General features: G+C 41.3%; 1 protein-coding gene across 3 annotated transcripts in view; it reads right to left on the minus strand.

Moving 5' to 3' along the window:
- The window catches only part of LOC311239197 (lysine-specific demethylase 4A-like), a 174,437-nt gene that overhangs the window by 69,523 nt on the left and 77,620 nt on the right, over nucleotides 1-27,294 (minus strand). For all 3 annotated transcript variants that reach the window (XM_084327484.1, XM_084327485.1, XM_084327486.1), the window contains 2 exons: nucleotides 16,818-17,185; nucleotides 13,309-13,731 (listed from right to left, as the gene is read on the minus strand). In XM_084327484.1, coding sequence (XP_084183610.1) covers nucleotides 13,309-13,731; nucleotides 16,818-17,185 — 791 coding nt within the window. The remainder of the gene's footprint in view (nucleotides 1-13,308; nucleotides 13,732-16,817; nucleotides 17,186-27,294) is intronic.

Raw genomic sequence — 27,294 nt, forward strand, 5'->3', positions numbered from 1 at the left:
TGTATACTCGAGTAGCCTCCAGCTCCAGTAAGGATTCTCCGGCGCTGCAGCTGGACCTATACTCTACATTCAGCAGCATGCAAGGATTCTATGTACTTAATTCTCTCTCTATCTCTCTCTCTCACTCTCTCTCTCACACACACACACACAATTATTTAGTTACAAAAACCTAATTTCCTGCATTCTGGTGCAGGAATTTTTGAATTTTTACCCTTTAAATGCCAGTGTTTGTGATGGGCATCACAAATTATTGTAAAAAATTAAATAAAACACATATTCAATAAATTTTTGAATGTTTACCCTTTAAATGCCAGTTTGTGTGATGGCATCACAAATTATTGTTAAAAAAAACACAAAAAGTAAAATATTTACAATATATCAAATGCAAAGTACATTTTTCTGGGGGGGATTATTACAGGCTAGGCAGGTGTCAATGATTAGCAGCAACACATATTTTGATGGATTTTTTGTAATGTCAGATTTAACACCAACTCTTTTCAGAAAAGTGGGAGTATTTCATTTTTTATCTGACATTACAAAAATAAATGGTTATGATCAGAGCTGAAGTTGAATTAAAGATTTATGACTGTTTAGACTGCATTACTCTCTGTCACAGTGATCTCCTGGTTGTTCCCCACTTAGATTATCTAACTATCGCGCTGGCCTGGCCTGCTTCTAAGTTCAGTGACCTGACTAGCTTTTTTGGAAATGTTTTCAAGTACCACCAGCAGTACCACCAAGTACCACTAGTGGTACGCGTACCACAGTTTGAGAACCACTGGCGTAGTTGATGATGTCACACACAGACTAAGATGTCAACAGAACACACAGAGCCTGGTGGATGCATGAAGCGATATAAATAAACCAATAGCCAATAAATGTGAAGTTATCTTTGAACCCCTGTTGTCAAGCCTCGTTAATATAACCCCTTTCCTCACTAATGAAACTGGTTTTGTGGACTTGCCGACGGTGCTTTGAGCGTTTCCAGGATTAGCAGCTAACGCTAATTAGCTTAGCTTAGTTAGCTCCCTACAGTGCAAGCAGGCGCCATGGGCAGTCAGGACAGAAGAGTAGTGGATGTGACATCGGTAAACAAGCCACAAATTAGGCCTGTCGTAAGACCAAAACACACTGCAGTTTTAATTATTTTACATGACTATTTTGTGACCCGCCAAATGGCGGACAGACCTCTTAGTGGCACTCGCCAAACCTAAAATCTGGTCGCCAATGGCGGGTGGCGGGCTCTAGTTTCGGGCCCTGCGTGCATGAGGAAGGATAATAACGATAATTTAGCGTTGATTTCAGGAAGATTCGATAATCAGGCGAAAAATGACAACGTGATAACTGGATTCCACTAAAGGGCTATTTTTGCGTCTTTTCCTGGGATTACTAAGAATCACCCAAACTATACTAATTGAAAACGGTATAAAACGGAAATGTACGGATGAAAAAACAATCTGTTTTTTGAGTGCTGGCCTTCTACCCAGAAGGTAAACAACGACCCCTAGCGCTGAATGAGTTGGAACACGCCAACATTTTGGGAAATTAGCTTACAGTCTTCTCCAGAGAGAGACAAGAAGATAGATACCAGTTTCCTCTCTGTGCGTTCAGTAGAAAGCTATCTGGTTAGCCTAGCACAGCACAATGCATGGAAGCGGACAGTGATGGGTAGCCTTCGGGAGAGGTGTTAGTTGGACAATGCCTAGGCTACCAGTCACTGTTCGCTTCCATTCATTCTGCTAAGCTAGGCTAACATACAGCCAGAACCAAAATGTTGGCGTGTTACTTTAAATGTGTAGGACTGACTGGGTATTGAAAATGTGATGCTTTTACAGTATCAATCGAATTGCTTCAATATGATCAAGTATCGAAAAAAGCTGTGGTGTCTAAATTTGGTATCAAATGACACTGTTGTTCGATAGTAGCTAATCTCATCATCTTACATTTCTTCTGTTCAACCTCAATCCAAAATGTAACAAAGCCTCCGATTGGCTCACACAGCACACGAAACACACAACTCAGCAGTAAGGTATCGGGGAAAAAGTATAATTTTGGTATAGTTATCAAATCTCAGGTATCGATATTGGCACCGGTATCAACATTTTTAAACGATACCCAGCCCTAAATGTGTGTAGAATCCATGATGTCTTCAATTTAAAAAAAATCGTTTATTCAGTGACGAATATTGGTTGGTTTTCGGCCACCCTACCGTCTAAATACCAGTATTGACCATTGAAAAACCCATATCGGTCAACTATTATTAGACCATATGGTTCTTGGTCCGAGGTGCTCATCCTGGTCATAATGTGTCAGTAAGTGATGATCTGGAGGAGTCTGTGTTGGGTTTTTTTTTTTTTTTTTTTTTTTTTTTTTAATAAACTTAAATTTTTTTATTAAACATTTATAGACAAACAACATGACATATACAATAACCTCAACAACACTATTAAACAGACATAAATAATAAAGAAAAAATGTAATACCCAAAAGAATACTTAAAAATACTGACTTAAGCAAATAAAAAACATAAAACAGTTGTCATACCTTAAACCAAAATAAAATTAGAAAACATTAAGTGTGTGACATGGGTTCAGAGACCCTCTTTGAACCCCTTTCCTCCTTTACCCTTCGCCCTCTTGTGGTGTATTTGGTTCTTCCTCTGTGATGTCGTTTTCGTTCCCCTTGTAATCCTCCCACTTACCCCATCTTTCTCCAAATTTCTCTTCCTGTAACCTCAGCATGTGTGTTATCCTCTCCATATCCTGTATCTCTTCCACTATTCCTACCCATTGTGCTATTGTCGGTGGGTCTTCCTTGTACCACAGTCTCGTTATTGCTTTTCTGGCCGCTATCAACATTATCTTTATTAAATATTTGTCCCCCCCCTGTATTCCCTCGTGTGTCAGGTCTCCTAAGTAAAGCACCAGTCCTGTGTGTGGTAACCCGTATCCTAATATTCTGATCATTGCCTCCCCTATCTCCTCCCAATACCCCTTCAGCTTCTGACATCCCCAGAATATGAGCGTGTGATTTGCCCCCTCCTTCCCACACATCCTCCAGCATGCTCTTTGTGTTGGTGCATATTTTCCCTTCAGCTCTGGGGTTATAAAGAATCTGATTATGTTTTTCCATCCAAACTCTTTCCATATCCTCGATCCTGTTGTTGAATGTTGCACCTCGCATATGTTCCCCCATTCCTTCCCTGTTATTTCTATCTCTAGCTCTCTCTCCCATTTCTCCCTTATGTAATCGGTCGTGTGTCCCTTGCTGTTCATTATAGCCCGGTATATTGCTGATATTACTCTTCCTTGCCCCCCTTCGTATGCCCATACTATCATCTTTATTATTCCATTCTGTTCTTCGTCTTTGGCCCCCCTTATTTCTTTGTTGTAGTAGTCTCTAACCTGTAGATATCTGAAGTGGTCCCTGTTTTCTAGTCCAAAATTCTCCTTTAATTTTTGTATTGTCTGCATTTCCCCCTTCTCTATCATTTTGCATATCGATGTTGCCCCCCCCCTCTCCCACCTTCTGAATCCATGGTCTAACCTCCCTGGTTTGAATCTCTTGTCATGTGCTACCCATCTCAGAACCCCTGACTGCTTCTCCAATTTGTGTGTTTTTACTACTCTGTTCCATATGGTCAAGGTGCATTTGGTGATTGGATCTAATAGTCCCTCTTTTTCTTTAAATAGTTCCCTATCTCCCACCAGAGCTTGTACCTTGTATCCCTCCCCTTCTTTTTCAATGTCTTTCCATCTTGCCTCATATCTGTCGTTACACCAGCATGTCACTGCTCTCAGTTGTGCTGCATAGTAATAATCTTGTAGGCTGGGTACTGCCATCCCTCCCTCTTCCTTTGGTAGTTGTAGTAGTGTTGTCAAAAATATCGAAGTATCGATACATATCGATACTGAATATTTAAAACGGCTTCAATACTCATTTCCCTAAGTACCGATACTTTCTGCAGTATCGGTACCAGCTGGCTTGCTCCCGCAAGTTGTTGACAGACAGACGCGCTGCCAGAGCCATGCCCTTCCGCCTCCTCCTCCTCCTCGCTCAGAGCAACAGACACAAGCTGCTGCAGCCTCCTCGTTGGAAACGGGGTAGTTGTGTCGAGTTCATGCGTGTACTGGTGTAGTGGGCTCGGCTTGACGTTACTCCGTTTCCATGAAGTAATAGGTGGCCAGCTAGCTAGCATTAAGCTAACGGAGGAACGACAGCTAACGTTAGCTAATAATAGCGTTGTTTACAAACTGAAGACAGGGCTGCGCTGCCCGGCTGTGAGGGGGAGGAGGAAGAGAGAGAGAGAGAGATTTCTCCGGAGCTATGCTATGCTATGTAACGTTAATAAATGCTCCGAGCATAGCTCCGGAGAAATCTCTCTCTCTCTCTTCCTCCTCCCCCTCACAGCCGGGCAGGCAGCCCTGTCTTCAGTTTGTAAACAACGCTATTATTAGCTAACGTTAGCTGTCGTTCCTCCGTTAGCTTAATGCTAGCTAGCTGGCCACCTATTACTTCATGGAAACGGAGTAACGTCAAGCCGAGCCCACTACACGCATGAACTCGACACAACTACCCCGTTGCAAACGTTCGGTCGAGCGGAGCCCATCCTACACCAGTACACGCATAACGTTAATAAATGCTCCGAGCATAGCTCCGGATCGAGATATCTCTCTCTCCCCCTCTCTCTCTCTCCCCCTCTCTCTCTCTCCCCCTCTCTCTCTCTCCCCCCCTCTCTCTCTCCCCCTCTCTCTCTCCCTCTCTCTCTCTCTCTCTCGTCATAACTAGGAAGGTGCGCTCAGTAGACCTAAAATCTCCAGCAGCCACTCTCTCTTTCTCTCTCTCTCTGATCTAAAGATAAACAAAGGGTTTTAAAAGTGTATTTATCTTCTCGTATAGTACCAGAGAGAAGCTGAGGAGAATCAACCAGCAACAAAAGCTAAATTTGTTTAAAAAAATAAAATAATAATTATAATAAAAAAAATTATTATAATTTTTTTTTTTTGGTATTGAAAGTATCGAAAGTATCGATACTTTTCAAGGTATCGTATCGAAGTCGAAATTCCAGTATCGTGACAACACTAAGTTGTAGTGTTTTATATCTGACCCGTGGTCTTCTCCCCACCCATATGAACCTCGATATCAGTCTGTCCCACTCCCTGAATTGATTCTGTGGTATTTGTATCGGTAGTGACTGGAATAGGTACAGTAACCTTGATAGTATGTTCATTTTAATGACCTCTATTCTTGAATTGAAGTCCAAGGGCATTACTGTCCATCTCTCTAAGTCTCTCTTGATGTTCTGATTTATCTGTGTGTAGTTCGCCTCAAACAGTTTCTCCACCCCTCTCGTGATGTTCACCCCTAAGTATTTAATCTTGTCCATGTCCCATCATATACCCCGTACTGTTCCCTAATTTCCGTCGTTGGGGTATAGTTCCATGCTAAGGTCTGTGTCTTTGTCACGTTTAGTTTGTATCCTGAGTAGTGGCCGTATTCCTTCAGTAGATCCATCAGTGCCGGGAAGCTCTTGTCTGGTTGCCTCATGTATACTATCACGTCGTCCGCAAATAGGCCTAGTTTATATTCCGTTCCCTTTATCCTTACTCCCTTAATGTCCTCGGTCTGTCTGATCAGTTGTGCCAGTGGTTCTATGAAAACGGCGAAGAGCGTCGGTGAGAGACAACATCCCTGTCTGGTAGCCCTCTCTAATCTGATTCTATCCGTCAAGCTGCCATTCACCTTAACCCTCGCTGTCGGTTCTTGATATAGCGCCTTGATCATCTTCATCGCCCTCCCGTTCAGTCCGAACCTCATCAATGTTTTATATAAAAATGTCCAGCTCACACTGTCGAATGCTTTTTCTGCATCTAGGCTAATCAGTACCGCGCTACCACCTTGTTTTTGTATCTCCTCTACTATGTGTAATGTCTTTCTCACGTTGTCCTGTGTCTGTCTCCCTTTAATAAATCCAGTTTGATCTTCATCTATAATGTCTGGCATAAACGTCTCAAATCTCTTTGATATTATCGATGTATACATCTTGTAATCCACGTTGAGTATGGACACGGGTCTGAAACTACTACATAATTCTCTATCCTTCCCTTCCTTCGGTATCGTGGTGATTATGGCTTCCTTCCACGAGGGGGGCATTTTTCCCTCTTCCATCGTGTGTCTGAACGCCGCCCCTAACATGGGTGCTAATTCCGTTCTAAATGTCTTGTAGAATTCCGATGGGAATCCGTCGCTCCCCGGAGACTTGTTGTTTTTAGCTCTACTAATTGCCTCTTCCAGTTCTCGTTCCGTAATTATTTTATTTAATTCTTCATTCTGTTCTTTCCCTATCGATGGTAACTCTAGCTTCTACAGATATGCTTCTATTTCCTCTTCTCCCGCTGCTTTTGGCTGTGTGTATAGTTTCTCATAGTATTCTCTAAATGTCCTCTCTATTTCAGCTGGGTCTCTCAATATTTCATTAGTCTTTATATCCCTTATTGTGTGTATCGTGTTCAACTTCTGTTGCGTCCTAATTCTCCTAGCCAACAGTCTAGTCTGGTCGCTTTTGGTCCCCCTTCATAGTATGTTTGTTTCATGAACCTCGCTTTCTTTTCTATTTCCGTCAATAATTCCCTATTTATCCTGGCCTTTACTTCTTTGATTTCTCCGAGCGTTTCCTGTTCTTTTGATATCTGGTGTCTCCCTTCTAGCTTCTTCAGCTTCCCTATCAGATTGTGATATGTCTCCGTTCTGGCCTTCTTCAGCATTGCTGTCTTCTCCATCAATTTCCCCCTTATCACCACCTTCAGTGTGTCCCATAGAATGTTCGGATCTACCGCCCGTTGTCATTTTCTTCCTTATACCTGGCTATCTCCTCCTTGATCTGACTCACCACCCCCTTGTTATTTAATATTCCTACATTTAGTCTCCAGATCGTGTTTCTCCGTCTCCCTTCTAGATCTACTGTCAGATATATGGCACTGTGATCCGATATGTCCGCTACTCCTATTCTGCTCTCCCATACCCTGTAACTGTCCACCGTCGTCATCAAAAAGTAGTCTATTCTCGCATATGTCACGTGCAGATGCGAGTAATGTGTGTATTCCCCGTCCATGGCGTGCATCTCCCTCCAAACATCTGTAATTCCCATTTCCGTCATCTGAATATTCATATATCTACTGATTGGTGCCCGTCCTTTTCTAGTACTCGTGGTGTCTAGGTCGTGATTCAGTACTACATTAAAATCTCCTGCGCATATCAATATCCCTTCTAGTTCCATCACTATCATATCAAAAATGGTCTCATATAAATCCCTCTCACTCTCTGGGGGTGCATAAACATTCACTAACGTAATCATTTGACCCTCCATTTTTCCCTTCACCAGAACAAACCTTCCCTCCTTGTCTCTTACTTCCTTGATCAATTCAAATTTGACTGTTTTTGATTAACGTGATTACTCCTCTCCTCAGGTTCCGTTTAAAGGAACTATAGTATGCATTTTCATATCCAAACCTCTTCAGTTTCTCATGATCCTGTGCTACCAAATGTGTCTCCTGCAGAAAAATCACTTCCATCTCACTTTTTTTACATTTCAACATCACTTTGCCCCTCTTTATCACATTATTCATTCCATTAACGTTTAACGACATCATTTTTATACCTTTAACCATTGTCATCTTTCTTCTTCTTTCGTCTGTCAGTCCCCCCCCATGTCACATTCATTCCCCCCTCCGGTTGTAGCCTCCGCTCTCTTCACCGAATACATATAATGATTAACATAAATAAAAAACAAACTTTACATAAAGTGCTCCCAAGGCGTTCGGGGGGTCCCTGTGTCCCCCCCTGTCCCCTGCTGGTGGGTGAGGAGTAATTGCTCTCCTAGTGAGAGGCCTCCTCCTGACGGCTTGGGGGTTTGAAACCTTTACCCCCAACCGCTCGTCATATTTGTCCAGCTTTCTTACTGTTTTTATTGCTGTCGTGCTCCTGGTCAAAAGCGCTCTGTCCTTCATTCTGATCAAAGACCCCCATTTCCTAGGTCCCTCTCAATGTGGCTCATATGTTCCAATGTCCCTCTTTCCTCCCAAACCCGTGTGTGGTGTCTTCTGTGTACCCCTTTTTATTTTATTTTCCTCCTCTCTATTTTCTATGTGATGTCCATTTATCCCCTTAATCCCTTCCAACTGTGTTACTCTCAGCGTGTGTCTATGTACTTGTTTCAATATGTTCTGTGCTCCGTCTATCATACCTAATTATATTTCCATTTATTTCCTCCGTCAGCCTGTGTATTATGTGTCCATGTATACGTTATGTTCGTTCCTATATCCTGCCTCTACCTGGGAATGTGTGTTTATGTATATGTTATTTCAGTTTCTATATTTTGTCTCTATTTGGATAGTTTTTCAATCTCTTGTGCGTGTACTCATCCGTTCGTCCCCCCCCCGCCTCCTCTCCTCTCCTTCTCCGTCTCTGGCCTCCTCGTCCGTCAAAACCTTCGGTCTGTCACTTCTCACCTCGGCCTTCTCCTCTCTCCTCCCTCCTCTCCTGGGCCTCGATCTCCCACTCTGGTCCATCTGCGTGCCCCCTCCAATCTCTGCTGCAGGCTCCGCGTCTGGCCCTCCTGTCCCCTTCCCTCTCCGTCCTCCGCCATCTGCATCTCTCGTCGCCTCATCTCCTCCGCCGCCTCCCGCGCCGTCGCGTATGTCACCGTCCCTTCCTTCCAGGAATCCTTAGCGAGGTCATGGGTGATTGGAATTTCATTCAGTTTTCTTTCAGAATTCTCTTCAGTCCCGCGTAGGACCTGCGTGTTATTGCCACCGCTGTCGAGTAATCTTGATCAAACGACAGTCTTTTCCCCTCGATTTCTATCTTCTTGGTCCACGCGGTTCCGAGTATCAATTCCTTAATCTCAAATCTCAGAAAGTTAATAATCACCGCCCTCGGAGGTCTGTCCGGTTTCGGTCTCGGAGCCAACGCCCTGTGGGCCCTCTGTATCTCCATTTTTTCCAGTCCCGTCTCCTTCAGTTGTTCCTTGATAAGCTCTTCCACATATTGGATCACCGATTCCCCTTCGACTCCTTCTTTCAATCCCCATATTCTGATGTTATTTCTCCGTGACCTCCCCTCCATGTCCGATATCTTTGTCTCCATCTGTTCTTGTTTTTTTTAATCGCACACGTTAACACCTCGTGTATCTCTGTGTTCCATTCCTCCATTTGCGCCGTTCTAGTCTGTACCTGTTACGTTTCTGTCCTGTTCCGCCATCTTCTCATCCACCCTTTTGAGTTCTGTATTCATTTCACTTCTGAAGTCCTCCTGTTCCTTCCTCAATTCCTCCCGTAACTTCCCAATATCATTTCTTATCGTGTCCGAGTTCAGTTTCATGGTCGCCTGCATCGTGTCCGAGTTCAATTTTATGGTCGCCAATATCCCGGCCTGCATGAGCACGGCCCATCCTGGCATTTCCTTGTCAGTCTCAGCCGAGACTCCCCCTTCCTCCGCCTGCTCCTTCTCGGTCTCGCCTCGGGGGTTCTGCTCCATCGAACTCTCCTCTTCCTGTGAGTTCTCCATTTCTCTTTCCTTCATATTTGTTTTCTCCTCCTTCCTTCTCGTTTGCATCTTGATTTTTGATCACTTTTCGGGTCCTTATTTCTCAGTTTTTCGCTCTTTTGACCAGGAGCCTCACCGCATGCGTGCTACTCTTCCGCTCTCATACCGGAAGCCGTTGGGGTTGTTTTTCAATGTGTTGTCAGCTCTGGGGTGCAGCTAGCTAGCTTTTCACGCAAACTTCTATGTATCCATCATACATAGGGATGGGAATCGAGAACCTAATTGTCAGATTCCTGAAATCGCATGCCTCTGTGACTATCTATTCCTTTTATCGATGCCATGTTTTTCCAACAGTTGTGCATTTTAAAACAATAACGTTCATTGTGCTAAGCTAGGCAGCTAACATGCAACCAGATAGCTTTCTACTGAACGCACACAGAGGAAACTGAAGTATGTTCTTGCCTTTAAAGCGAAAATGTGCCGTTTTCATTATTAATTAATCAAGTTCTGGAGCGAGTACAGAGCAAACAGACCACTGGTGTGTCAACATGTTACTCGCCTTCACCGTTCAAGCCTCAAACGGTCTGGCGTGCATGTTATGTGCATGTATTCCAACCCTACTTCCCATTTCACCACATGGAATGCACCGGATTGGATAAAAGCGCTGCTAGTTGGTCGTTCCCTGGTTCTCTGCTCCAGTTTTCCAAAAAGGAAATGGCATAAACTCTCTTTTGTCTACATTAAGTTGAACCTAAAATATCTTTTGACAACATTTTAATTGTAAAACAAGCAATTGCTTGGATCTAGAGTCGTATTTGATCTGCAACGTCTAATTTGACAGTTGAACTTAGTTTGATCCCTCTGTAATCCTATGTAAGCACTCAGTAGTGCGAGATCTAGTGGCTTTAAAAAAAATGCACATTGTCACTTTAAGCCCATGGAATATTCCGTAGTCCATTGAGCCACAGAACAGCCTAGCAGTCAAAACGGTCACTGGTATTATGGATGCATCTGTACCACAATTTCACTCCTGATGCAGACTGCCGATGCAGACTACAGATACCTAGTCTGCATAGTTCTAGCCTGGAGTCGGTCCAATATCCGACAGCAGTATCGGCGAATCACCAATTGGTTTGTATTCAGTCCAAGACTAGTTTATTTATTTTTTATTTATTTATTTTTTATCCACTTTTTCTCCCATTTTCTATTTTTCTCCCATCCCAATTTTTTCCTATCATCCAATTCAACCCTCCCCTGTCTTTTGAACGCTGTTTCATGCCTCCCACAAGCCGGCTGCAATGTGGACTAAGTCATACATAGCACGAGTCCCCTCCGATACTCGAGGTAACAGCAGTCGCATCTTTCCACATGCGCGGCTCGATCTTTCAGTGTCAGGGGTCTGGGCTTTGGAGGGGCCCCGCCCCCGTCGCTTCCTGATTCTACTGCGCAGGCGCACCAACCGACCTGTAGGAGTCGCTGTCCACAACGCCCGATCCCCACCCATCAGTTTCCCTCCCCCTAATACTGCCAATGTGTATTAGTGCGGACAACCAGATAAACTGAAAGCAATGTGGAGCGCTGGGCTCGAACAGGGAGGCGTACCTGTTCGAGCCCAGTCCCCAGTATTCGTGGTGAGCGCCTTGCCCACTGCACCACGTAGCCGCCCTAGTCCAAAACTACTGTTGATGTTGCATGAAAACATTGAAACTCCCAATTTTCTCTGATTTCACTTTTTAAACTGAATCGGTTTTACATGGTTCTTTCTTGGAATTGTGCACTAAGACCAGTGATGGGCAAGCTACTTGGAAAATGTAGCAAGCTACACTACAAGTTACTCTCGATTAAATATAGCTCAACTACAATGGAAGCTATCCCCAGATAAATGTAGCAAGCTACACTACAAGAACATGGCAAAAATAGCTAGCTACATCGGCACTACTTTTTTTTTTTTTATTTACTTCATGATCAAACAAATAGACAAGCAAAATAAATGCTCAGTTTGATTGTTTATTATAAAACTGAAACAAGCCCTCGGTCTGGCTTTTTGTGTCATCCTTTTAACATGAACTTGTATTATGTACAAAATCCAGGAAGGCAAGTTTAGCTGGGTGCAGCCTCTACAAAAGAAAAGAAAGAGACCATTTGGTTTGATCAGTTTTATAGTATAGTTTGTTGATTACTTTTGATGCAGTAATGGTCTTTTTCTTTTCTATTCTATTCTATCTTTATGTATTATTTATCCCTAAACTCTGCATCTTCTGGCTGCCTGATACCCTCTCCTAGCTGAAACCTGCCCACTTTATCAACCAAAAACACACTTCTTCAATATCTGAATTTTAACTAATAATAACCATCTTACTGCATTTTACTATTATGCTACCATGTCTATACTACCACCAACTATGCTAATATGTCTATACTACTACAGTACAGTATGTACTCAAGAGTATAACACTCAAGCTCGACACTGCTAGACAAACAATACTACTTATCCTTGGCTGCTAGATATGTACCACTCCTGCTGACTTGTTGTACACAATTTGTAAGTTGCTTTGAATGAAAGCGTCAGCTAAATGACCAAATGTATTTAAATATGTAACTCACAAAACATTCCATGGCCCCAAAATCCTGACCCACAGGTTGAGAACCACTGCTCTAGGTGATATTTTCCCTCTTAGTGTATGTACTATTTATGGTAGTTTGTTTTTTCTTTTCTCCACCCCCATAATATTGTTCATTTTCTGCCTACAGTGAAACATGTTAGTTAAATCTGTTGACAAAAAGTGCACTGACTTGTGTGCTGTTTGGGAACAGTTGACAATGTTTATGTAAAGCTTTTCATCAGCTTACCTGAATATATGTGTTCTCAAGTTAGTGCTGGACGTGTGGGATGTTGAGAGAAGCTTCGTTTTTGGCTGACACAATAAACACATATGTTTTAGGGTTTTTTTCAGTCAAACTCATACATTTTTCCAGATAGGGTCATGGAGAGGCATTGTTGTTATTGACATCATCTTCATCAATGCCATCAGCCCTGGAAACATCGAATCCTTCTGCTATTTCGCGCGGACTGGTTCATTCATTCATTCATTCATTCATGGTCTGTGTTTAGATTTTTTTTACTTCCTGGTTTGCCGAGCTGGAGTGGCATGTCCCGCCCTATCCTGCCTCCGATTGGCCTACCCGTAATGTTTTGGCCTAATCGTGAGTCGTCATACTCATATCTAAACCAACCAACCAATCATAGTGGGTTTTCTCCAATAGCATCCAGCTGCAGGACAGAATAACACGACACTCTCAGGACCGAAGACACATTTTTTTTTTGTCTGTTTCTCCGGATATGTAGCGTGTAGCGTTTTGCTGACGCTACGTCACTACTTGATTCGAAAACTAGCTGCGCTACAGAGATAGCTACTTGATTCAAAAGTAGCGACGCTACCATCACGCTACTGAAAAATGTAGTTAAGCTATGTAGCGTCGCTACTTGTAGCTAGCTACTGCCCATCACTGACAAAGACTAAGATTTTTCAGAGTAGACTCAACCACGTACAGTTAGGTGGAATAAGCCCAGTTCTCATTGACCATATTCACACGGCGGAGTGGAAAGGAATCCATGACATAATATCAAAATGGTCGCCTCGCGCATATGGTCAATTGTCGGCCCAATACTCTTCCAACCCTCAGCTGCACTATGCAAGTTTTCTTAAAAACAGACAAACATACAAAACCAAAACACCAAAGGCAAAAGACAAAACAAAAACATACCTTTCGCTTGCGGTTCTTTGAAGATTCCACCTTCATCTTCTTCACCCCCTGGCTTTGACTTGGAGTATGAACAGGAGCAGGCGAGTAGGGGGACTCCGGTTCAGAGCTCTCCTCCTCAGACTGGGCATCTACTACCAGCCCAGCACCGAGGCTCTGCACAAGCACCTTGGACTGCTGCTGCTCTTCTTCCTCTTCCTCCTCTTCCTCCTCCTCCTCCTCCTCTTCCTCCTCTTCTTCCTCCTCCTCTTCTTCCTCCTGCTCCTCCTCCTTCTCCTCCTCCACCGCCCTCTCCTTCTCCTCCTGCTGTTGCTCTGGGCTGGGTGCTTTGGTCTGGTTCTCTACTTCGGTGGGAAAGATCTTGGGCTCTTGCAGTGGTTCAGCGCTCTCATACGATGGTGCCTTGGGTTGGTTCTGTTCGGGGTACTGATGATACAAAATACTGGTCAGCACACCATGGCATTGGTACAAACTACACCAAGTGAAACCATTCTCTACAAATGCTGCTTATTTCTTATTGTGGCCACTACAGACTGGGAGGCCCAATCCTATTTTGGAAATCTATTTGGCTGGCACAATCATGAAAGTGGCGAGGGCATTTTGGGATGTGGCTGGTGGACAACAAAAGGTGGTTCCCTGTATCAGCAGCACCCCTGTCAATCATTTCACCAGGATTCCTTCAAACACATTTAGCTATTTAAGCCTGACGGGCCCGGTACTGGGCCAAGATTAATTTCACGCCATAAATAGATCAATACAGTTCAAATTATTTCTTCTTCTTCAAATGTAGCCAAGAGTAAAGACCCTAACCCCATCAAAACAGCAGTCAAAGTGTATATTTTCAGCACTACGTTTGTTTACCAATGATTTTAAGTGTTATTAGCTAAATATGAGTTTATAGAATTCTCCGTGCATTGCATCGGAAACCGGATGATATAGACACAAGGACATTATTAGGGATGCACCGATATGAAAATTTGCCACCGATACCGATACCGATTGTTCAACTAACACAATCGGCCGATACCGATATTTGTGGCAATTTTTTTTTTATACATTTTTTTTTGTACTATTTAATTTTTTTATGAAACTACTGTATATTTGTGTTACAAATTGTGCTCACCGATATGAACATAGGCCTCTTTACTTCCTTAAAAAAAGGAAACATCAAGAAATAGCACCATCTCTCTCCCAGTATGGTTAGCCGGGCTGCAGCTAGTTACTAGTTCTCCCAGTATGGTCTTCCGGGCTGCAGCTGGATACTATTGTCTCAACCAGAGCTCTCAACCAATGAAATTTTGATTGACAGTCGATTCTGCCAATTACGTCACACACCGCTTGCACCCGCCTCTGCTGTTACCACCAATCGGCAAGCGCGTATAAATTTTTTACTTCCGCTTTTGTCCGCCATTGATTTTGACGAGAGCTGAGCTCTACAACAACAACAACGCTAGATCCCCGCGGCGGCGCGGCCGACATTTAGCTTTTAGCTCCGCAGGATGACTAAACGAGGCATAATGATTTTACTGCAACGAATGTTATAATAAAACAAAGCCTTTCTATACATGTCTGATTGAAAACTTTATTAACACTTTGAGCGCCATGCCGTGTTTTCCTTTTTACCCCCTTGAATGCCACGGTGCACTCCCAATGTTAACGTTAATATCGCCTAATCTATGTTTTAAATTATGGCTATGTGTCTAATCTGCCCGTCGCTTATCAAAGAATCATTTTCCAGTCAGTGTTGTCAAGGCAGATTGGTTTTTTTATCGCTTCATTTCCGTTTGAGAGCATTTTGAAAAGCACCCGTTTTCAGGTGAAAAACAGCCCATTCTGTGATAATCGCCTTTTACTGGAATATTCCAGAACGTTGATATTTGTCGGCCTATTTATGAATAGTTTTCAAATAAACGCTAGATGATCAATAGTATACGTGCACGCACGCACGTTCGAGCCGCGCGCTGATAATAGCTGCTTTCATTTCCTCATGGATTTTACAGTGAAACAGCTAGAGCACATATCACAAAAAAGCTTATATCTCCTCGAAAACAAGTCTGATTATCCTAACACTGATACCATAGATTCCTTACCTGACATCAGATGGTATCCAAATGGTATATTCCAATTCCTGATCACCATTCGAAAAAATCAATAAGTATATTGATCCAACGTGTGTACAGTATAACCCATGCTTGCCACGGCTCAGAGGATCCAGAATGAACTCTGGTAACTCCGCTGCATCAGTGGACTGGAAAATGTGGACTGGAATATATTTTTTTCCCCATCCATTTTCATTGAGTCCATTCCAAAAGGGTGATTTACCATCTGGGAGACGATAGGGGGCGCTTTTTTCACATCTGATCGCCGTAGGCTCGCGTGATGCAATATGATTTCAGATCGCTAAAAAAAAATAAAAAAAAAAATAAGAGAAAAGCCGTGACGTGGCTTTCAACGTAACTATCGTAAACACGAGATTAGCCGTGAGTGGCGCTCAAAGTGTTAACAGATTGCAGAATGGGTCAAACTCAGGGCTCTATGAGCAACGGAAGGAACTGAGCTAGTATGAACGAGTAATGCTTGCTACGTTTGGGTAAATAATATGCTGATGTTATTGAACGTGTAACACTAACTATATAACGTTAATGCCACAAAACGAATGCATTTGTTAATCATAAGTAGTAACTTTGATGCAGTAGCTTGTGTGTGTGTGGGCCGGGGGCGGCGTTGTGCAGGTCGCGACGCGACTGAACTTTTTTTTGCCTTTTGACGCGACACAAATTGATGGATATTTATCGGCTACTGCCATCGGTACATCTGAGCTTATCGGTCGATAGGCCGATTGCAGTCAACAAGGCACTTATCGGCCGATACCGATACCCGACGGATACATCGGCGCACCCCTAGACATTACGCCGTCATTCATCTTTGTATTCCTAAGAAAGAGGAGACCCAGCTAAAGCTAATCTCAAAGTGCTACAGATTGCAATAGGTGCATGAAGCAAAACAAAACCATTAAAAACCCATGGTTAAAATGGTTAAATTGGAAAATGTGCACAAAGAGGCATAAAAGCAATGACGTAATTATATATACATACTAGTGATGCACCGATGTGAAAATTGTGGCCGATACCGATAACCGATATTAATATTGCCGTTCTGGCCGATACCGATATTTACCGATGTCGATATCTCTGTATAGAAAACACTTTTTTATGATAATCAAATAAAGAGCTATTTTCCAAAACGCATAATTTTTTTTACTTTTGTAACTTATTTTCAGAAATGACTGATATTTTGAAACTATTTAAGGCCAAAACATGTAAAAAGAAGAAAAAAAAGATTAAAAAAAAAAAAAAAAAAAAAATTAATATCGGCCCCATCTTGATATCGGACCGATACCGATGTGTAAAAAAACGGCCATATCGGCCGATATTATATCGGCGGCCGATATATCGTGCATCACTAATACATACAGATAAAACATAATTCTACATATGTAAATGCATTAGTACCTGTGAGTGGATCTTGTGTTGGAGGTGCCGAGGCTGGTGTTCCCTGGCGTAGCTGTGGACGTGGAGCAGTGTGTGCGTGTGCTGGTGGTTCTCCAGGGAGTAGTTGTGCGCCTGAAGAGCCTCTTTGGGACTCAGGGTCCTGTGGAAGAGGAGGCTGGCCACGCCCAGTTTGCGGGTGGGGTGGGCCACGACTTCGTCCCAGGTGGCGGGGTCGGAGGCAGACAGATGGCCGTTTCTGTGCTGGGACTGGGACAAGATAGCCGGAGCGCGGGTTTTGGTGTAGTGAGGAGGGCGGACCACGGCGGTGCCTCTATGGAATGGATCCAACAAGGTGAGCTTGGTTGGCGTGATGACCAGCTTCGGTGGGCCTGGAAATACAGAGACACTTTGGTCAAGGGAAATGATGGGACAGTAGAGGTGTCCTCGAAGCCGTTTTTTGGGCTTCGAACTTCGTCAGGGTTTTTCGAACGGACGTTGGAACCTTCGTTAAAAATTTAAATAATTTGTATATGTTTTTTTTTTATCCTCAAACTAAATCCTCAATTTGAATAAAGTATTTTTTTTATTAAATCAACTTTCTTTAATATCCTATTCACTGTCACAGAGCTGTATTTTGGCTGGAAAGGCATATTGGGACTCCGAAAGTGCAGTACCGGCCAGATCCTGGTAGTGGCACTGTCTCGAGAATGCAGTAACCCCTGTTGGAGACCAGGTGTCGCACTGTTTACGCTCCGGGCGGACTTTTTTGTTAGTCTGAAGCGAGGGCTTCACTCGATCGCATGGAATACTTCTTGGGATGCCGAATTCATTATGCAGTAAAGGATTATGGCATGGGCCAATGGACATATGATCTACCAGATGGCGATCAAATAATTGGAAAATTCTTTTTGGAATCCAACCCGCCAAAGGTAAGAGCAATTTGACGTCAATTTCAGCTTGATCGTGCAAGGATTTAATAGCCATCCCCGAGATAAGCCTATGTTGTGGTAATAACAAATGCCGTTATTGGCAATCAATTAATCAGAAACGACTCCCCCCCCCCCCCCCCTTTCATGCATTCATGATGGAACATAATACCGATCATATGCATTTGTATTTTTAACTGTCGTGTGTAGGGACGAAATGCCAATGGATTTAACGTTATTAGCTTAGAGCCTTATAAATAGCCTTGCAGGAATTATCCAAGATCATTCCGATATAACACTCATATTCACTAGCCGGTATAAAACGGGAACGTATTGATGAAAAAAATATTTCTTTTATGCATCTTTGGAAGCTTCTTACTGTCAATTGACAATAATATTGGATACATAGCTATAATATAAAATATAGATTTAGCTCTACAAACAACGTGATGCACAGTGAAAAGTTGTAATGGAAAGCTGGCCCAACTACAGCTGGCCCGGTCTAATAGCCCGGCACTGATTGAGTTAATGAATATAACTCATCAGTTTCATCAACATAAATAATCCAATAAGGGCACGGTTGGTACGAAAGTGATTGTGACGTCTTGATGGAGCGCCGAGTGCCAAGCGGATGCAGACTATAATAGTATAATACTATAATATTAGTGTAGGCTAATCTTTATCTGAAACTGTGAAAACCCCCATTGGTTTAAACAGAATGAATAGACACATAAAAATATATATATATATTTTTAATAAAAAATTCAAATGTTGATTTAGAATTTGAATGCCAACGTAACGAACGACGGTCCGAACGTTCAAGCTCAGCCCTATGGGACAGGTATTAAAAGAAATTCCATTTATGCCACATGTCTATCCATTACATTTGTATAACCTCCCCCCAAAGAAATATTATTCAGGTTAAAATATACCTATAATAGTATAAATTATGATTCAGTAGGGAGGGCCCTATGAAATCTGTTTAATCTTTTCCTGTTTTCAGATATGAATGTGTTTTCGGATTTCTCTGTTTAAAATGTTCCCGTTTTTGGATTTCTCTGATTTAATATTTTTTTCCTTTGAATTTAACCCCCCAAAAATTTACAAAATTATGTTTTTAACCAAGTTTAATAACAGTACATTTGCAAAAAGTGCCAGTGCAGTTCAATGGTCAGTCAGTGCCAGTTCAGTTATGAGTTATATATATTTTCTTTTAACCGTTAGTGCAGTGCAATAACTAAAAAATAATAAAATAATCATTCGTTTAAAATAAATCAATTTTTTTTTATTATTGTAATTTCTTTCAAAGAGATGTCCTTTAACTCATTGAGCGCCAAAAACGAGATTTCATTTCTGACAGCCAACGCTTGAGCGCCAATAATGAGATATCTCGTTTTTCATTCCTTTTTCCTTTTTTTGATTGTTATTATTCTAAACACTCGCCTTTGTGAGTGTGCCTGGGACCTCTGGACGTTATAATTTCAATGACGATCGAATCCCGACAGGTGGCAGTATCGCCTACCTTTTGAACGGCATGGGCCAGTTTAGTGTGGGGCCGCCCCACGCCGCAGCGATAGCACCCAAAGCACTAGGGAGCAAGCAGCAGTGAGCAAACTACAGCCAACTAACGTTCGACAATAGCGATCGCCTAGAGCAAACTATAGGATATTATGAAGACAAAACGGATGATGATTATGGATGATAAGGTGCATTTTCACCAGACTATGTTGGACTCAGCACTTCTGGTAAATCATAAAAATACTATAGTCAAACCGGCCGATGAGGAAACCTATTTGGCTCCATGGTAAGGTCTGGCAGAGCACACAATAGTAGCCTGCAATGCAATGGCAAGCGAACTATTGGAGATTATGAAGAAGAAGACAACGGATGAGGGCCACCTAACGTTATATATGTATTGATCCAGTTCTGATCCAAGACACTTGGAGCAAGAGTGGAGTACCTGCTGACAAAGATAACGTCTTTTTTTATTTTTTTTAAGTCTATTTTACCGAACCCCATCATAAAACATGCTTTTGTAATGATCGCAGGGTCGGAAAAAACTACCGGTTCCAAATATATTAATGTTTCTCTGCATATTTCACACAACCAAGTAGCCTACAGCAGTGGTTCCCAAAGTGGGGGTCGCATGGGGGGAGGGGTCGCCAGATGATTTCCAAAAAAAACAAAAACAAAAGATTTCCAAAAAAATATAAATCGTTTTATTTTTTATTTTTATTATGCAGTCAGGCCACTGAACTTAGAAGCAGGCCAGGCCAGTGTTTCTAGTTGCAGCAGTGCAATAGTTAGATACCGTACTTTTCGGACTATAAGCCGCACCTTTTTCCCCCATTTTTTGACCCTGCGGCTTATATAACGGTGCGGCTTATATGTGACTCGACGTGACCAAACCGAAAATGTAAAAATCTAAATATTGCTTTTTTGACTGCATTGAAATGTTATTTATCTGTTCCCTTATTTGCTAAACTTAATACAACTTGTAAATGAGTTAATTCTTGTTATTTGTCCGACAGTATTGTGTCCCAATGCTAATTACATATGGTAATTAAACATTAAAACATCTGCGGCTTATAGTCCAGTGCGGCTTATATATGTACACATCATTCAATTTAGCTGCTGCGGCTTATATTCAGGTTCAAGTTCAAGTTTCTTTAATAGTTGTCATACAGAAGTACAGAATACTTTTGTACAAAATGCTTCTTACTGTTGCGCTCCAGAGACTGTGCAAGACAAGATAAGTATGAAATAAAAACATAGTAAAATTAGAAGTAAAAAAAAGAGGTCAGAGAGCTTATAGTGCGAAAAGTACGGTAACCTAGGTTGGGAACAACCAAGAGATCACTGCAACTCACACAAGTTGGAGAACTATCTCTATCTCTTGCTCACACACACACAAAGGGAAATGTGATTGGTGGAGGCAGGACCCTTACAAAAAACAAAAAAAATCCATCAAAATCAGTGTTGTTGCTAATCATTGACGCATGCTAGCCTCAAATCCCCCCCAGAAAAATCTACTTTGCATTTGATATATTGCAAATATATGCCATCACACACACTGGCATTTAAAGGGTTAGAATTATAAAATGACAGGGCTCTACAGTGCGACCATATTGCTCGCATATGCCCCTAGAAATATGTGTGTGCGAACCGGAAAAATCAATTACTTGCACGGTGTGCGAGTGAAGATTACAGCCTCAGTCGTGCTTTTTTTTTCTCCGCTGATAAATCGTTAAAAAAGTCCCACATTGCACTCAAGCCAACAATCCAATCACAGTAGAGTGACGTGACTGGTAATTTCCTTTATTTCCCTTGAAACCAATCGGAAGCTCTCATTAGCTTTTTTACTTCCTGAAAGTCCGCCATTGCGATATGAGAGTTTTCCAAGACAGTAACTTATTCTAGTCTTACCAATAGCAATAGATTTTAGAACACCTAGATTTATCGATAGCAATAGTAATATAACGTTAATGCAACAAAACGAATGCCTTGCTAATAACATAACTGTTTACACATTAAAATGTGATAATCGATTCTAACATTTTCAAATCGATGCAGTTGAATTTTCCCCTTAGGATCGATGCATTGTTACACCCCTACACCAAAGTCACTGGCCCACTGTGCGTGTGTGTATCTGTGTGTGTGCTAACTTGGCTAGCATTATCAACAGCAGAGGTGGGCAATAGGGTCCAGCTGCAGCGCCGGAGTGCAAGCGGTGTGACGTAATTGGCAATCAAACTCATACACAATGTTTCTGTACTGGAGGTGTACAGTATTTCAATAGGCAACCCTGAAAGGATTATTTCTCTAGAAGAGCAACACTAGCCAAAACATAGGCATTGTATGCATAAAAGGGGCAAAAGCTAAAGTTTGTAGCAGTAGTTTGATTTGATAGTTTATTTGATAGGGACAGCACATGTTAATGAAAATCAAGTATAAAATACAAAATGTAAACATGCAGGGTTGTAGCAAGAGCTAATTTACACCAGGAGACAGCCAAACTCTTTCAATAAATAAATAGCCTGCTTAGGGTAAAAGCATTGTGACAATCAATGATAAAAACAACAATAAAAACAAGAAACAAGTTACATAAACTAAATCAGATTAAAAATGATCACAGTTCTGGTTTGCCTTAAGATGCAGTTTAAGATGAGTCTTGAACATAGAGTATGTGGGGCACTCTCTAATCACAACTGGTAGGCTATTCCAGTAGTTACCACCTTTAACAGAGAACACAGTTTTAGCAAAGGTAGTATACCGAAAAGGCACCTTACAGTCCCCTCTACTGATGGCCCTGGTGGTAATGCCAGTGTCTCCTTTTTGTTTAATGTCACTGGCTTTTTTTTTTATTAGGCCTAGTTGTTGGCTACAACTTTGCCACAGTAGGCATTAATCACTTAATAGTTCAAATGTCTGTGTCCCATTCCCGTTTGCACACGCAGATACACACACACGCACAGTGGGCCAGTGACTTTGGTGGTATGTGCTATTGCACAGATGTGTGTCCCGTTCCCGTTTGCACATGCACGCACAGTACATATATACATTTATTTAAAAAAAACTAAAAGAAAACTGTTACTTGAAATATTTTCACTGTGCTCCTAAATATTTTTGTGTGCTCCTAAATTTCTTTGTGTGCTCCTAAATGTTTTCCTTGGGAAAAAGGTTAGCGTAGAGCCCTGAATGAATATGTGGTGTTATGATCAGGGCTGAAGTTGAATAAAAGATTTATGAAAGAAAAAGTGGTATTTCAACTATAGTAATATTTTTATGGCGGTTTTGAAGGGGACAATTTAGTCCCTTATGGTAAGAGTGAGTATTTTTTTCAATCTGACATTACAAAAAACTGCAAATCCATAAAAATCAGTGTTGTTGCTAATCATACATATGCTAGCCTGTTTTTTTTTTGTTTTTTTTTACTTTTTTTTTTTTTTTAGCGTTTATCGCTTTTCTGGTCAAGCATGACCGACAGAAACAGGTTGAAATGGGATGTAGAGCAGGGGAAGACACTGAGAAAATACGGCGGGTCCGGGAATCGAACTTGTGTACCCCAGATCCGTGACGAGCACGGTTTTCCCCGACGCAGAAATAGCCGAGATATGCGGTGAGCTACGGGAGCTCCCCTTGCTAGCCTGTTTTTTAACAATAATTTGTGATGCCATCACAAACACTGGCATTTAAAGGGTACAAATAAAAAAATGCCTACACCAGAATGCAGGAAATGAAGTCTTTGTAACAAAAAATGTCCTGGTGGGGGACCCCCAGACCCCCCACTTAAAAAGTGGCCTGACTGGGGCTATATTTCGCACTATATTTCCTGGCCTGAATGATTTCCCCAGTCCGGCCCTGGTTAAAAGCCTCCAATGCTTATTAGTGTGTGTGCGTTTGAACGTTGGCATGTTTCAACCATACATTTCCATTTATAAAAAAAAATATATTATAATTATTTAAAAAATATATATATTTTACCTCCAATAATAGTGCGGGTCGCGGCTCTCTGACACCGTTATTCCGGGGGTCGCGGCCTGAATACTTTGGGAACCCCTGGCCTACAGGGTCCGTTGTCTCGGGATGGATTATTATTCAGGTTAAGAATAGACCTATACTAGTATATTTTTTTTACTTTGTTGTTAAGTTGTTCCCCTGATCCACTTCCCCTAGCTGCCCCCTCCTGTTAAATCAAATCAAATCAAATCCTGTTAAGCGCCTCGAGTCTCCTGAAAGGCGCTATATAAATCTAATTATTATTATTATTATTATACTAGTATAAATTATTATTCAGGTTAAGAATACACCTATACTAGTATACATTATTATTCAGGTTAAGAATACACTTATACTAGTATAAATTATTATTCAGGTTAAGAATACACCTATACTAGTATAAATTATTATTCAGGTTAAGAATACACATACTAGTATAAAATAGTATTTAGGTTAAGAATACACCTATACTAGTATAAATTATTATTCAGGTTAAGAATACACATACTAGTATAAAATAGTATTTAGGTTAACACTTTCCGTGCCACTCACGAGATTTCTCTGGTTTTTTTATAGGTGGTTGCGTGCCACTCACGAGATTTCTCGGAATTATTATTTTTTTATTTTTTTTGCAATCTGAAAAATTATTGCATCACCCGAGCCTACCCGAGTATAGCCGAGCTGCGCCGGTGATCACTGTGGAAAAAAGCGCCCCCTGTCGTCTCCCAGATGACATAAGTGATTTTGGAATGGACTCAATGAAAATGAATGGGGAAAAAAATCCGGTACTCCACATTTTCCAGTTCACTGATCCAGCCGGGGTTACCACAGTTCATTCTGGAGCCTCAGATCCCCGCGGATCATGGAGATCTACAGTGTCGCGTTGGATCCATACATGTATCGATTTTTTCGAATGGTGATCAGGAATTGGAATATACCAGTTGGATACCATCTGATGTCAGGTAAGGACTCTATGTTATCAGTGGTAGGATAATCGGAGTAAGTTTGATGAAGTTATAAGCCGTTTTGTGAAATGTCTTCTTTCGGTTTCACTGTAAAAGTCTGTGAGGAAATCAACGGAGCGATTATCAGTGCGCAGCCGTAATGTGCTTGCGTGCACGTATAATATTGATCATCTAGCGTTTATTTGAAAACGATTCATAAAAAGGCAGACGAATATCAACGTTGTGGAATATTCCACTAAAAGACGATTTTCATAGAATGCTCCAGAATGAGCTGTTTTTTATATCAAAACGGGGGCTTTTCTAACTGCTCTGAAACGGAAACGATGCGATAAAAAAACAATCTGCCTTCACAGCACTGACTGGAAAATAGTCTTTGATAATGCGATGGGCAGATTAGACACATAGCCATAATTTAAAACATAGATTAGGCGATATTAACGTTAACATTGGCGCCGATGGTGGCATTCAAGCGGTAAAACGGAAAACCAGGCGTGGCGCTCAAAGTGTTAAGAATACACCTATACTAGCATCAATTATTATTCAGGTTAAGAATACACCTATACTAGTATAAATTATTATTCCGGTTAAGAATACACCTATACTAGTATAAATTATTATTCCGGTTAAGAATAATAACTGGACTTTGAAGAAGTCTTTATTCGGCATGCAGTGACACACACATGCGATGGGCGGCACACACATGCCCTTTTTGTTGGGTCGCCGATGCGATTGAGTATTTAGTATTTAGGTTAAGAATACACCTATACTAGAATAAAATATTATTCAGGTTAAGAATACATCTATACTAGAATAAAATATTATTCAGGTTAAAGGGGAACTATTTTGCTATTCTTTTCACTATTTGGGCAATTTTACACAATTCCTGAGAGTCTATGGAACACATCTGTAAGATTTTTTTCAATAAAATTCATTGTTATGTATTTTTAATCAAGTACTTTGGTGGACCACTTTCTGCCCTTCCAGATTCCAAGCTGTTTTTGGCTGGGCTCCGCCCATACTCACAATGCGCTTTGAGTGACAGTCACCCACCTGCACTGGCAGATAACTTTGGGGGAGAGAGAGAGAGATAGAGAGGGAGAGAGAGAGAGAGAGAGAGGGAAAGACAGAGAGAGAGAGGGAGAGACAGATAGAGAGGGAGAGAGAGAGATAGAGAGATAGACAGATGGAGACGAGAGCACAGAGCGTGCATGTGCGCGTGTGTGAGCGGCTCGAGTGTGTAAAAGCAGGGGGAGAGAGAGGAGAGATCGCTCCGAAACTCGCACCATATGAGCCTCTCTCCCTCTCTGTCTGACAGGGAAACCGCTTCCGCATTATTTCCACTCGCTCCGTTTTGATCATACTTACGCAACGTTACACTAACTCCTCCAATCACAGTTAAGCATTCTTACACGTCACAGATTGACGTAAATTCAGAATGGCTTGGTTTAGTGGGGGAGGTTCTTGTCTCAGCTGAACTGGAGGAATGGGACTGGGTAGAAATCTCACATCTAGTCAGTGTTGGTACAACCCCACATTGCTAGAAAACAATGCAAACCACTGGAAAAGGCCATTTATAAGATAGGGGACCTTTAAGAATACACATACTAGTATAAAATTGTATTTAGGTTAAGAATACACCTATATTAGTATAAATTATTATTCCGGTTAAGAATACACCTATACTAGTATAAAATATTATTCAGGTTAAGAATACACCTATACTAGAATAAAATATTATTCAGGTTAAGAATACACCTATACTAGTATAAAATAGTATTTAGGTTAAGAATACACCTATACTAGTATAAATTATTATTCCGGTTAAGAATACACCTATACTAGAATAAAATATTATTCAGGTTAAGAATACACCTATACTAGTATAAAATATTATTCAGGTTAAGAATACACCTATACTAGAATAAAATATTATTCAGGTTAAGAATACACCTATACTAGTATAAAATAGTATTTAGGTTAAGAATACACCTATACTAGTAGTACTAGTATACATTATTATTCAGGTTAACCCATTCTTTGCCAGAGCTTATATCCATCCTTGTAGCCTCTCTGCCAGCTATATTTGTCTATGGAGATGTTCACCTTCTTTGCAGGGCTATAACCTTTTAAATTGTATTGCTAAATTGACATTACTATGGCCCATTCAACATCAATTATCTATCGTTCAGGATGTAGGAACGTTTTACTTTTTCATTCACACATTCATACAATAATACGGTCTAGAGTATAAATGTTTTTATCGTTTTCTGCAGTATTTCATAGAACGTGAGATATAGCCATAAATGCATATATTAGATCATCAAATGCAGTTTGATACGGATCGACGCCAGATAAAACATTTCAACTGTACATGTAATGATCCTAGACGCGTTGACTGATCATCTGCGGTTGAGCGGAGGGGGGGGGGGGGGGGTCGTTTATAATTCCGTGGCCGACGTTAAATCATTTATGTAGTATGGGTGATATATAGATCAGAGCAGTTTGTATCGAAAATGGTAAAGAAAAACGCTGAAACTCACCCCAGTCTCATTGGGTGATGAGCGTGGAGCAAAAAGATCGCTATTATGGGATGTTGATCTAGGTCAGGGGTTCTGCTGCCAAGGCACCCCTGTGTCCAAAAAAATATTCCAGGGCACCCCTACATACAAGACTTTTCCGGTCCTGTTTTTTGCTACAATGATGACAAAAGTGCTTGCTTTCAAAATAACGTTTATTTAACCCATTGAAACCGGGAAACACATTTGTGTGTATATGCAGGCTATATAATGCATTATTAGCAGGCGTTTCAGGTCTAAATGTATAAATAAATATAGCAATAGTGTGACCATTTCTCAAACAGAAAATCGTGTATTTTTTTTTTTAAATACAGAAAAGGATCACTAACATGCTATCTGTTGCAGCTGCACTGTTTTCCATAAAAATAACATAGTGTCACCATTTCTCAAACAGAAAATCATGTATTTATTTTTTTAAATACAGAAAAATATCAATAAAGTGCTCTGTTGCAGCTGCACTGTTTTCCATAAAAACAACATAGTGTGACCATTTCTCAAACAGAAAATCATGTATTTATTTTTTTAAATACAG

This window comes from Notolepis coatsorum, assembly GCF_963971535.1.
Source record: "Notolepis coatsorum genome assembly, chromosome: 13".
Taxonomy (NCBI): domain Eukaryota; kingdom Metazoa; phylum Chordata; class Actinopteri; order Aulopiformes; family Paralepididae; genus Notolepis; species Notolepis coatsorum.